At 36.4% G+C, this 12412-nt stretch overlaps 1 protein-coding gene across 1 annotated transcript; it reads right to left on the bottom strand.

Annotated features, from left to right (window-relative positions):
• Positions 1-369: 369 nt before the first annotated feature.
• LOC110715865 (UDP-glycosyltransferase 90A1-like) lies at positions 370-11126 on the bottom strand. Its single transcript, XM_021894485.1, has 3 exons — positions 11057-11126; positions 9948-10144; positions 370-1958 (listed from the first exon to the last, which is right to left on the bottom strand). The coding sequence occupies exons 1-3, from the start codon at positions 11124-11126 to the stop codon at positions 489-491; spliced, it is 1737 nt and encodes a 578-aa protein (XP_021750177.1). The 3' UTR covers positions 370-488.
• Between the last annotated feature and the right edge of the window lie 1286 nt (positions 11127-12412).

Raw genomic sequence — 12412 nt, forward strand, 5'->3', positions numbered from 1 at the left:
TTCCACTTCTTGACTTCTTGTATATATCTACCGAAACAACAACAAATACTTATGGTCTTGTTTCACATCATTTTTTATTTTCAGTTTTTTGATGTTTTGAAATCAGAATAACCAAAAATAAGAAATAAGAAATATATATATATATATATATATATATATATAATATATATATATATATATATATATATATATAATATATAATATATATAATATATATATAATACCTCCGATTTTTTTTAAGTAACTTTGGGGTATTATTTGAAATATATAAAATATTTCAAAGTTGCAACTAAAAAATATTGGATGTAATATATATATATATATATATATATATATATATATATATATACTTCGTATATATATAATTTTCAAAAACAAAAAATAGAAAAGCACAACGATAATAAATGAACTATTTTTCTTTCCTTTTCACTTAGGTCCCTATCTTTTTCTCTTTGTAAACCAAATGGTCCCTAAACAATTACAACAACTTAGACTGTACTAGGGCACTCCTTTTTGATTTGCTCCATGTCTAACTCATTCAATAACAATTCCATATTACACCAAGATGATCCTCCCTCTTCAACCGATTTCCTAGCAACCTCACTTAACTCCTTTACCTTTTTTCTTACATTCTTTCCCATATCACCTTCCATCAACTCTCTGACCATTTTACTCAAACCATCCCACTTAACAAACCCTCTTGGTGACCCATCAATGGTCTCAACTCTTACTCCCACCTCAATCTCCTCGGCCACCATCTTCGCATTCAAATGTTGATCCGCCATCATAGGCCAAGCCAAGATCGGTACACCTGCACAAATGCTCTCTATTGCCGAGTTCCACCCACAATGACTCAGAAACCCTTGTACACTCTTATGTTCAAGTATATCCCTTTGCTCTACCCATCCTCTTACAACCAACCCTCTTTCTTTAATTCTCTCCTCAAACCCTTCCATAATTTCTTCTTGGCTAGGTTTTATCCTTAAAGCCCATAGGAAACATGCTTCCGATTTTTCGAGCCCGGTTAAAATTTCCTTCAGCTGTTCATTACTTATCTCAGCTTGTGAGCCGAACGCAATGTACATGACATGCTTTCCTTCATCCCACTTTTTATCCAACCATTTCATCCATTCAGGCATCTCCGGACTTTCTAACGTTGTCGGCTTATCAGCCAAGCAAAACGGGCCAACACACCATGATTTAGGCTCATTAGAGATTGAGTTCATGTATTCCACAAATGGTTGCTCAAGCTCACTAAAACTATTCATAATAACACCACAACTCATCATAACGGAATTAAGAAACTTGAAATTAAAATCGAACTTTGGTTCTTGAGTATCAAACTTTTCATGAAAAGAGCTATCGAAATCATCTATTCGTACCTTAATCAAAGGAAACTCTGGTATTTGGATCTCTTCATCCTTGGACTCGACCCCCGAAAATAGCTCGTTAACCAACACCGACCTTGATAGAGCATAAGCATACATATTCATACCAAAGCAGACTAACCTACGGATGTTAAACAAAGCAGCTGATGGTTGAGTCCAGTAGAGAAAACCATCAGAAATTAAGAAACTAATGGGGTTGCCTTGTTTTCGTATATTTTCAAGGGCGGTTTCGAAGTGAGGTTGGATTGTTTCAGTTGTAAGAGCAAATGAATGAAAGAAGGACATAGACGGGAGTCGATCAGTACTTTCGACTCCCATTGGAATGTCATTGTTGGTGAATGAAAACGGAAGGGAGATAATGGTGACGGTGTTAGGAGAGAGTGTCGAAAGCGAGGCGGAGATGAAGGGCTCGTTAGCCGGGGTGGTGAAGATGGTGAAGGTGGCTTTGGGTCGATGGTTGTGTATGACTTTTGTTAAGTCTAGAAGAGGAATGGTGTGGCCTTTAGACATGAAGGGGAATAACGCAATGTGTAAATGCTGACGAGTTGTCATTCTGAATATTTCTTTTTTCTAGAATTGTTTCTCAGAACTATCATATTTATGGAGTGCAAGATATGTAATTTGGTAACTGATTCATTTATAACAGCATTAATTAGGCCTCAATGAGTACAACTGTCAATGACTTACCCATAATAATATATGTACAATTATAAATATATATATATATATATATATATATATATATATATATATATATATATATATATATATATATATATATATATATATACTCCCTCTATTCCCGCTGGGAGGGATCTGCCCATCGAGGTACCCATACAAATTCATGCGAGAGATTAGTCCACTCACCAAATGCGGTGGGAACTCCTCGTTGTTGTACGAAAAAAGAAAAAATTTACACTTTTTCTATTTTTTAATATTTGAATCATTTTCACTTCTGCATTATTCACATAATGTTTTTGATTTTTTTTTGTTAAATAGTAAATATTAGGTAATTTTGACTTTTATCACATTCAAATAACCAATTAATTAAATTTACAACCTCAAAAAAAAAAAAAGAATTAACTTTACCACCACATAAAAAAAAATCGTTTTACCACCTAATTCTAACTCCGATGACGGAAACTTACTGTGGGACCCACAATCTGTCATTTCCCTCCAACTTTAATGTCCCAAACCCGATTTCCCTCTCTCTCTTCCTTTTCTCACCTTCCCTATTCAATTTCTATCATTTTCTCACCTTCTTCCTCTTAAATTTCTTCTCTCTCCTCTGAATTTTCATCACTATGTAAAAGTAAACCCTAAATCTACTGCATCCTTTAATTGTTCAAACTTGGTAGTCGAAGACGAGGTGGAATCACAAAATCGCAACACAATTATCATATTATAAGACATTTTCTTTTGGAAATTCATTAACAACAACATTGAAATTAGTTTAATTTTAACACAATTATCATATCCTAAGACTAATTTTACTATCCAATTGCAATTTCAAAAAAACCCCAATTTAATTTTGACTACCAAGAACCCTAATTTTTTTTCCTCTGAATTTGGGGTTCAATTAATAAGTCATATGTGCAATTTCAGTTACGCTAAACAATTGGAACATAATCACGACAAGAATTGCAAAAAATTACAAAATACATCATGGAATTTGCGTACCTTCTTCTTATTTCTTGTAGAACAGCTGACTTGACTCTAAGACCACAAATTTGGACGAATTTGATGTACGATAGTTAAGGATCCATCAAATTTAAGGATTTGGGAAGAAAATCGCATAAAACAAGCTCAATTACACCTTGATTTTGTAGAAAGGAAGAAAGTGGGTTGAAAAAGAAAAAGGAAATCGAGAGAAATTGGGGAAATTTTCCAAAAGTAGCCGTTATTGTGGGCCCCTCAGTCAGTTTCTGTCACCGGAGTTAGGATTAGGTGGTAAAACAATTTATTTTTTATTTTCATGTGGTGGTAAACTAAATTTTTTTGGAGGCCAGGTGGTAACTTCAATTAAGTGGTTATTTGAAGGTGGCAAAAGTCAAAATTTCCTAAATATTATTATGTAATATTATTCTATCATTGAATTAGTTACAATGTATAACTTAAATTATTTGAGGATCATGTAGATGGTTAGGTCCCTCCATCTCCCCCACAAGCAGGGGCGAAGCCAGGATTTGAAACTTACGAGGGTCGAATTATGTATAGTTTAGTTCCAGATTCGACCCCAGTTAAATACCTGTTTTGTATTCTCCCAATGAAGACTTTTTACATTCGGTTAGACTCAGACGCAAAATTATTTATATTATTAATTACCGGTGATAATTACTTACCATTCAAAACAATCCTCATTGATCGATGTATGGGTTGGTGTAATAATATTTTGATAATTTTAGTAGAATACTACGATGCATTTTATATTTTTTGATAGAGGAAAGACCATTAAAAAAAACATTGAAGAGGAAAAAAAGACAATATTGGAAGAGCAAAAGAACAAATTTAAGCGTGAGAAAAACCCAAAGAAAAACTCGTTACTTTGAGTGTGAGGAAAGAGACTTTTTTATTTTTATTTTTAGTATTTGATTAAATCATTGGCCTAAAAAATTAAACCAAAAATTACTCTTGTAGGGAGTCGAACCTGAGAGGCTCGGACCAAACATACTTGACACAAGGATATATGTTAACTACTAAGCCAAGGAAATATCATTAACAAATGAGTTAGTTAATTTGTATATATTGTAAAAGTTTACATGGGCCAAATAGAAATTTTAAAGGCCGCGGGAATAGACTATGGGGGCCAGGCACCTGCCAGCCCCCCATGTAGCTCCGCCCATGCCCACAAGTGACGTCCCCCGGTATCTTACCTTTGAAAAACTTAAATTATACTTTAAAAAAATTTTCTTAATATATAATTAGATACATTAATGGTCAAAATTATTATGTCCTCTCAAATATATGTCACTTAAAATTATGCGAATGTACTACCTCCGTTAACTATTATTTGCAATAAAGGGGTATTATTTGTGAGATATAAAATATTTCTTTGTTGCAAATAATAGTTAACGGAGGTAGTATAAAAAATGTAGTTCTCTGTAAACAATACCGATTTCATTATCCTATACTCTTTGACCAAGCAACTTTCCACGCACATTGTAGTTTTTTAATTGAAAACAGTAATTGTCCATTTTTTTCAATTAAAAAAAAATGATCAATCTACAAATAATAGTAAGCCGACAAAGGCAAAAAAAAAACGTTAAAGAACGTGATAGAAATGGTTGGAAAACATTGACTATCAATATCATAAATAAGGAAATAACTAAAGAAGAGAATAAATAAATAAATAAATAAAAAGAGTCGAAAATGACAAAATGGGTTAACTAGATTCGAAGTTAAGAATACAAGACACCCATAAATCACTCTTATGACACTAATTTACCACAAAACTGCACTAGCTCATTTACTTTTACTTCCCTTCAAATTCATATTACTTCCTTCATTTTTATTAGATACATCACATTCTAAATATAGAAATTTCAATTTAAATGCATCACTTTTCCTTTTAATAAATAAATTCCCTTTATCTCTCTCCAATCTCTTTCACTCCAAAAATTACCTAGGAGTCCGCAATCATAAGAGTGATACAATTAAATAAAAACGAAAGAAGTATATAAAATCTAATCAGGGTATGCAACTATGCAAGCGTATGGGCGTATAGCCTTGATGTTAATTGTATCCTCCCATGATAAGTGACAAACCATATATTATTCTATAAACATACCAACAAAATCGAATGTGTTTAGCTTGCATTGTGACTTTGACCTTATAGGTAATATCTTGGAAAATTTCTCCTTTTGAAATACCCATTTACCTTTATTAAAATACAATTTAGGAAAGGAAAATTTGGTATTATTAATCCATTTTTAGGCCATTTACTTTTACTAATCCCAACTATAGTTTATACCTGAATAATCCCAACTTTAGGGGTTATTGACTTCTACTAGGCCTTACAGGTTACTAAACCTGCAACAGCAGGTCATATGCTACGTGTCAACATTTTGTTGGTTTTTTTTTAAAAAAAAGTTAAAAAATCAACAATATTGGAAATAAATAAAACCACCACCACCTCCCCCTTTCCTCACTGGGAAACACTCCCACCCTCCTCCCCTTCCTTCTGCTAGGAAACGCCCCACCCCCTTCCCCGCCGTTGGAAAACGCCGAAAACCTTACCCCACCCTTGCCAGCCGGAAACCCATCAATTTACAACAACAATGTAGTAGATCGACCACCATCAACAACCACCTTTTCTCTCACGTAAAGCAACAAGCTTCCGACAACCGCACCAGCAACATTATAAATTCCACCAAGGTCAAATCTCCACAAATTCTGTCTATTAGTCACCAAATGAACCACCAAAACAAAATGCAATAGAGTGATCACAAATTTATAGAATTATGTGTGCGTTAACATACTTTTCAATATAAGGATTGAGTAAAGGTCAATACGGGCGAATGTGACTCCATAACTCACTTCGTACCATCATCCCCTATCCTCCTTTCGTGGTTCCGAACCATATGAACTTAGTAATCTCATGGATTATGAATGGAGTGTAACCTTCACGGGTCATTTGTTGTTGCCTTTCGTTGTCCCTTTATCGGGGTTGCCTTTTATGATCCGTGAATGGTTTACAAGTTTCTTAAAAACTTGTTGGCGGCTCTCTACTTTCCTTGTCCCTAATAGTATAATGTCAATTTTCACTTCCTATGAGTGCCAAGCATATTCACACATGCTTAACGTAGGCGCGCTTCGAACGACGCCTACAATTTGGCGACTCCACTAGGGAGGATTCTTAGTTATATATCAATTTGACTAATCGGTATATAATTGAGATGAGTGGATGAGACTTGAAATATTCTTGAATTATATTCCTGCGATTTAATTGACATTGTCACATATGCATATGAACTTTAGCTTACCTATTATAGACACCCAAATGTGTCTCCCCGAAACCAAACCCAGTGATGAATACCTTTCACGTCATTTGATTATCGAACTAAGTGAAAGTGTGAAAAGTCTAGTGATGCGGTTATTTTTATTAAAATATCTCTCTTTCTTTTTTGAAAATATTTCTTCTTATACTCTATTATGAAAATAGCCATTCCAATTTTGGTCCATGATAAGGGTCCAATAATAGTGTAGTTGGATCGGACTTGAAAAGAGCTTTCTAACGATATATTATAAACCCAATTTTGATGAATAATGAGGAAGTTATGGCCAAAATACTAAATTGGGCTCGAAATGAATTTTATAAGAGGAGGGCTTGTTAATTATTATTCCTAAAGTCATTAGGATTGATTTTAATATTCTAGAATATCTAGAAGGTTCTTTCAAATTCTAATAGAATTAGGATTAATAATTATATTTTAAAGAGTTTTATTTGGAATAAATAAGTGTTTTATGAAAAACCCGATTTTAATTTGATAAATGCCGAATTTGCTGTTTAATCATATTAAGGAGAGGATTCCACGTGCAAAGCGCGTTTATTTCTGACTCAGCGCGAGACGATAAGTCTGTCGCCTGGCGCTAATATCTGTCGCCTTGCGCCAACAACTGTCGCTTGGCGCTGGTTCTGTCGTCTTGCGCTAACTCCTGTCGTTCGTGACAGGAGGTCTTTTATTCCGAATGTGACTTGATTTGTTTTCGATCGATTTTCGGACTATTTTTTTCTATAAATAGGGGTCGTATCTCCCCGTTTTTATTTATTCACAATCATCTATCTCTCTTCTCTCTCTAAAAGATAGAAGCTTACTCTCTCTCTCTCTATTCTTTTTCTAAACCTTCCCTCTTACAAAATTCCACATGCATTAGTTCTAGACACACCTAGCCAAGTTCGAAGTTGCCTTCTCCCTAGACGTGAAAGGTTGATAATTTCTGAGGGTTTGATCCCAAATTCCTATTTCAATTATTTAAATTAATTATTTAATTTTATATTTTCCTTGAAGTTACTGATGCGTGTATTTTGTTATTAGAAAGAGATATGAGGCATCCAAGTAAGTAATTTAATTACTTTGTTATTTGTTTGATATAGAAATCATGTTTATAACTTTATGATTCCTAGTATCATATTTAGGGTAATAACTAATATTTATAATATCATGTATGTTTCTAGTATCATGTTTAAGTTGCTTCCTATTTCTTTCTTAAATCATGTTAGTATCATGTTAGGGATAAAAATTTAATCTTTATTGCTTAGTGACATACTAGGATTTGTTATTAATCTTGTTATTATCATGCCTAGGATCTTGCTAATATTATCATGCTTTATTGAGAATATTATTATGATGATGATTGTTGTTATTATTATGTTGCTTGATATTACTATTTATTGCTTGATCACGCCTTTTATGCATGTTTAAAGGGAATTGGTACTTGTAATCACGATATATAAGATAATTAATAATCTTGTTTAGGTTAATATAATTATAGTTAAAGTGATCATCAATAATAGGTTTGTTTGTGCATTAATATTCAACCAACATAGATTAAACATGTTTAGGGTTAACCTATTGATTGTATGTTAGTCAGAAAGCGCATATGAATATGAGAAGAATAAAGTAGAGGCCTATTTTTAGGGCAGGTTCAATCTCTTTTAGGTTGGATTTGTACCTTCACCCCCCGAATATCCATTCATGGTTCCAGACCACTATGAAGTTAGCGATCTCATGGATCGTGAAAGGGTGTAACCTTCACCATGTGAACGGTTTACAAGTTCCTAAAACTTGTTGGCGACTCTTTTGCTATAGCTTCCTTCCCTTTGGACGCCACCATGCTTAAGTGTATGATCACAGTGGGGCTCAATCGTGGGATGCTTGAAATATTCCCTACACCTATTTTGCCACAATAGTGCGTGTTCTATGTATATGGCTAGCCCCGGGATTCAAGCTCTACCAACCCTAAAACGCTCATGGCAATAAGGGTTCATCCGAGTTTCTAAATCCACCCAAACCATGGAGTCGAGTTCGATTTCAAAACGAACTCGCGGAATCGCTCGTTCGCATACACCCTCAAGGGAGGCTCTCTTGCTAACGCATCCAAACTCTTAACCATGGTACCCTTTGACACCCAAATAAACTTGACCATATTGGAGCATAGAACTCGACTCTAAGTTGCGAACTTCATTGCATCATACGTGACAATGTGTTTATGTGTGCATTTTTTTATGACTTTTTAATTTTTAATTTTTTTCTCTCTTTTATATAATCCTTTTTTATTATAGTTGAGTCATAGTATTTTTATTATTATAATTATTTTTTTATTTTTAATCAACCCGGCTTTTAATTCCTGTATCTTGGACAAGCGTCAACTTGTTTTGGTCATAACTGGAGTTCTAGAAAGAGCTACGTGTCATGAAACCTATGGATCTGTTGCCCTGAGTTTTATCTTTCATTTGGCGTTCTTTTCATCCCAATCAGTGTCACAGATCAAAACTTATAACCGATATACTACAACCTGTCCAGTTTAGGTGTTTATTTAGCGTCAACTTTTTTTTTATATAATTTTTTTCATATCTTTTCATGTCAATCTAGTCTTAGACAAGTCCTTTAATCCATGTCAATTCGTATAACATAGGATTATATATTTTTATTTTTATTTATTTATTTTTTTATACCCATGAGTCCTAACTCTTCTAGAATTCCAGACATCTTCCTAGTTTCTTGTGTTTTTTTTGCTAACCTTAACATGTGTTCTTTGTCTTTGATTGTCGTTGATATTATTTATGACTAACGACTTTCAATGGACCGTTTTCACTTAGTAAGTAGCATAAACATTAAAATTGGACAAAATTAATCAAGTTAGTTTGTGTTTTTATTCTTTCATGCTATTTTTGGTCCTTGCGTTAGTCGTTTTTATACCGTTTACATGTTTAGCCATGTGATCATATCACGAGTCTTATAACATCACTTAATCACTCACGAGTCAAGTATAGTCCACACACTTTCTTAATTTTCCGACTCGAGTCATGCACCATGTTGTTTATGACCGTACACTAGGTTCATGCACCCTCTTTTTCGTCATAATAAAATTTGAGTACAGTTTTTCTTACCTGTTTTCAAATGTCTATTTTTTCCCCTTCCTTTCCTACCTTGAGCAATGAGTAAAAAAATTAAATTAATTGTTTTATTTCACAGTACTTGGTCAAGGAGCAGGGGTAGATTGGTACAGTTCAAGTCATTACCGCATCAACCTCTTAGACCTAAAAGGAAAATTCGCCATTTCCACACCACTTATCACCTTCAAACTACTTTCATTTTGTTCCAATGGACACTAAGGAAGATATTGAAAACATCGACAATTCCATCGAGGCACTTCCAGGCTTATGCAAGCTGATCTAGTGATACCTTGAGAAGGTATCCATGAAACTCAACAAGGCATGACCATTGGTTGAGTCTACCAGCTGGTCGATTTGTGGCAAGGGGTAGCAATCTTTTGGTCATTCTTTGTTGAGATATGTGAAATCAACGCACATCCTCCACTGGCCATTTGCTTCTTTACCATCACCACATTGGCTAACCACTCGGGGTAATCACAAGGTTCAATGAACCCAGCTTCTAACAGCTTGTCCACTTCTTCTTGGATTGCCTGATTTTTCTTCGTGGAGAAAATTCGTTTCTTCTGCCTAACTGGCTTGATGTCTTCTTTCACATTCAGCCTCTGAACCACAACCGCTGGGTCAATTCCCGGCAACTCATCTGCTGAAAATGCAAAAATGTCCTTGTTCGCTCTTAGCAACTCTATGAGGTGCACTCCCACTCCATGGTCAATGTCTTTCCCAATTTATACTATCCTTGAGTTTTCGTCCTCTGTGAGCTCGATGGTTACATGTTCCTCACTTGGTAACGACCTTCTTTTACGGGCTCAAAATTCTCCATTGCTAACTTCTGCTTATCTTTTTCCATGTGGTATTCTTCTCGATTCCTTTTTCTCGATTTCCTCTCAGCATGCTCTTTGGACCTTGGTTATAGGCCTGGCTGCTGCCTGGTCCTAGCTAGCAGTTCTAAGGTTGTAATATAACATTGCTGGGCAGTCTTTTGACTTCCCTTGAGCTTTATATTTTCCATGATTGGCTGTGTAGGTCATATCAAAGTGATAAGTGGAGACCACTCCGCCTATTTTATGGATGAGCGGCCTTCCCATGATCACATTGTAGGGTGATGGGGAGTCTACACTAAGAATTAATCTCGGACATCGCGCCGCCTTGATCCCTTTTCGACGCGGACTGAAAACTCGATTATGCCCTCTAGAAACAGTCTGGACCCATTGAACCCGGTGACTTCTTAGCTCACCCTTTTAAAGTCTCTTTTATCCAGTTTCAGCTCTTTAAACGCGCTGATGTATATGATGTTGGTTGAGCCGCCACCGTCGATTAGTATAGTACTCTATCCACCTTCCAGTTTTTAGTTCTCACTGTAACTACCAAAGGGTCGTCATGAGGGTAGATTATGCCTTTTTTGTCATACTCGTTGAATGTAGCTCGTGATTGCGAGGGAAGTGGCGGACATCTATGCCTTTCATTGTAACCTATCGGATGGATCATTGCTCGCTAGTCAGCCCCTGCTCAATTCACGGTTCCTCCATGTATTGGTCCACCATTGATTACATACAATCTGCCTTCTGGCTTGTTATCCTGATCTCTGCCCTCAGCTGGGCCTTTATGACCTCTTTTGCGGTCATGGCTAGACATGGTCTCTTCCCTTCACTTGGAGGAGTTAGAATGTTACTTGAACTGGTTTAGGTACCCTCTCTGGACTATGTCCACTTTGTTGTCCTTTAAGTGTGTACATTCATCGGTGGTATATCCGTGATCATGGTGGAAGTCACACCACTTGCTAGGGTCACGATTTCTGTTACCATCTTGGGTGGTCTCTGCCAATTGTCATCAGCCTTGTTCATTCTGAAGATATGGGACCTCGAATGAGTGAGTGAGGTATATTGATCAAACCTTTCAGCCCTGACTCCTCGTTTTTGGTCTGATCTTCTTACTCCCACGACCCTATCTGCGTCCCTGCAACCTTGCTCAACTTTACTGAGCTGGTCCATCCCGGCCGTATCTTCCATTCGGGTGGTTTCAGCTCGCTTAGCTTTGTCATTTGGTGCTTTTCTGTTCAGCATTGCCCTGTCATTTTCATCTACTTTTATGAACTCATGCACTTTGCCTAGTGCTTCAACCAGCATTTTGAGGCTTTTTCGCCCCATGTACGCTCTGAAGGGTGAGCCCGGTAATAGGCCACTTTACATTGCCAACAGCTCTACTTCCGGGCTCATGTTTGGGATGTTTGTTGCCTCTTTGTTGAACAGGGTAATGAACTCTCATAGGGGCTCATCTTTCCCTTAAACCAATGAATCGGCTTGGTGGTCATTTATGTACGATCCACCAGAGTAAGGAAATGCTCCATGAACATTCTTTTCAGCTGATTATAGGAATAAACAGATCCTTTTGGGATAGCTCTGTACCACTCGGCTGCCAACCCCTCCAAGGTCGATGGAAATGCCTTACACCAGACTGAGTCTGTCATAGTGTATAGTACCATGTGGTTCTCAAATGTTGAGACATGGTTCTTAGGCATTATAGTACCATTGTATTTATAACTGGCATCTTTATTTTCTCCATCTACTCTTCCAGAATCTCCCTGCAAAATGGGGAATCATTCGAAATCACCCGAATCTGTGCCCGCTTTTCCCTGTCCAGACTTAGTCCTCGCTCAGAGGCAAGTGACCTGCTGCGAACAACTAGAGTCACCGGGTTGCCCTTATCTTGGGCTGCCTTTTATACACTCAACTCTCGATTTAGATTTCGGTCTTCTAGTTCCAGCATCTTCTTCCTCAGCTGGACCAGCTCTTTCTACTCCGGGGGTGAGAGTTACAAGTGTTGGCTTCTTCACAGCTGGCTCCGTAATAGTGGTTACTAGTGGGGAGCCTGTCCCTTTACCAAAATTTATTAGGATTGTTGTCATGGCTGC

The sequence above is a fragment of the Chenopodium quinoa genome, unplaced genomic scaffold, assembly GCF_001683475.1.
Source record: "Chenopodium quinoa cultivar QQ74 unplaced genomic scaffold, ASM168347v1, whole genome shotgun sequence".
Taxonomy (NCBI): Eukaryota; Viridiplantae; Streptophyta; class Magnoliopsida; order Caryophyllales; family Amaranthaceae; genus Chenopodium; species Chenopodium quinoa.

Bases quoted from the DNA above. Each gene is read 5' to 3' on its own strand.
- LOC110715865 (XM_021894485.1), bottom strand. From the start codon at position 11,126: ATGACCGCAAAAGAGGTCATAAAGGCCCAGCTGAGGGCAGAGATCAGG. The intron at 10,145-11,056 runs GTATGTAATCAA...CATTTTCAGCAG, and splicing joins AACAAGCCAGAAGGCAGATT to ATGAGTTGCCGGGAATTGAC. The intron at 1,959-9,947 runs GTAAAGAAGCAA...AAACAATTCTAG, and splicing joins GGTTAGCCAATGTGGTGATG to AAAAAAGAAATATTCAGAAT.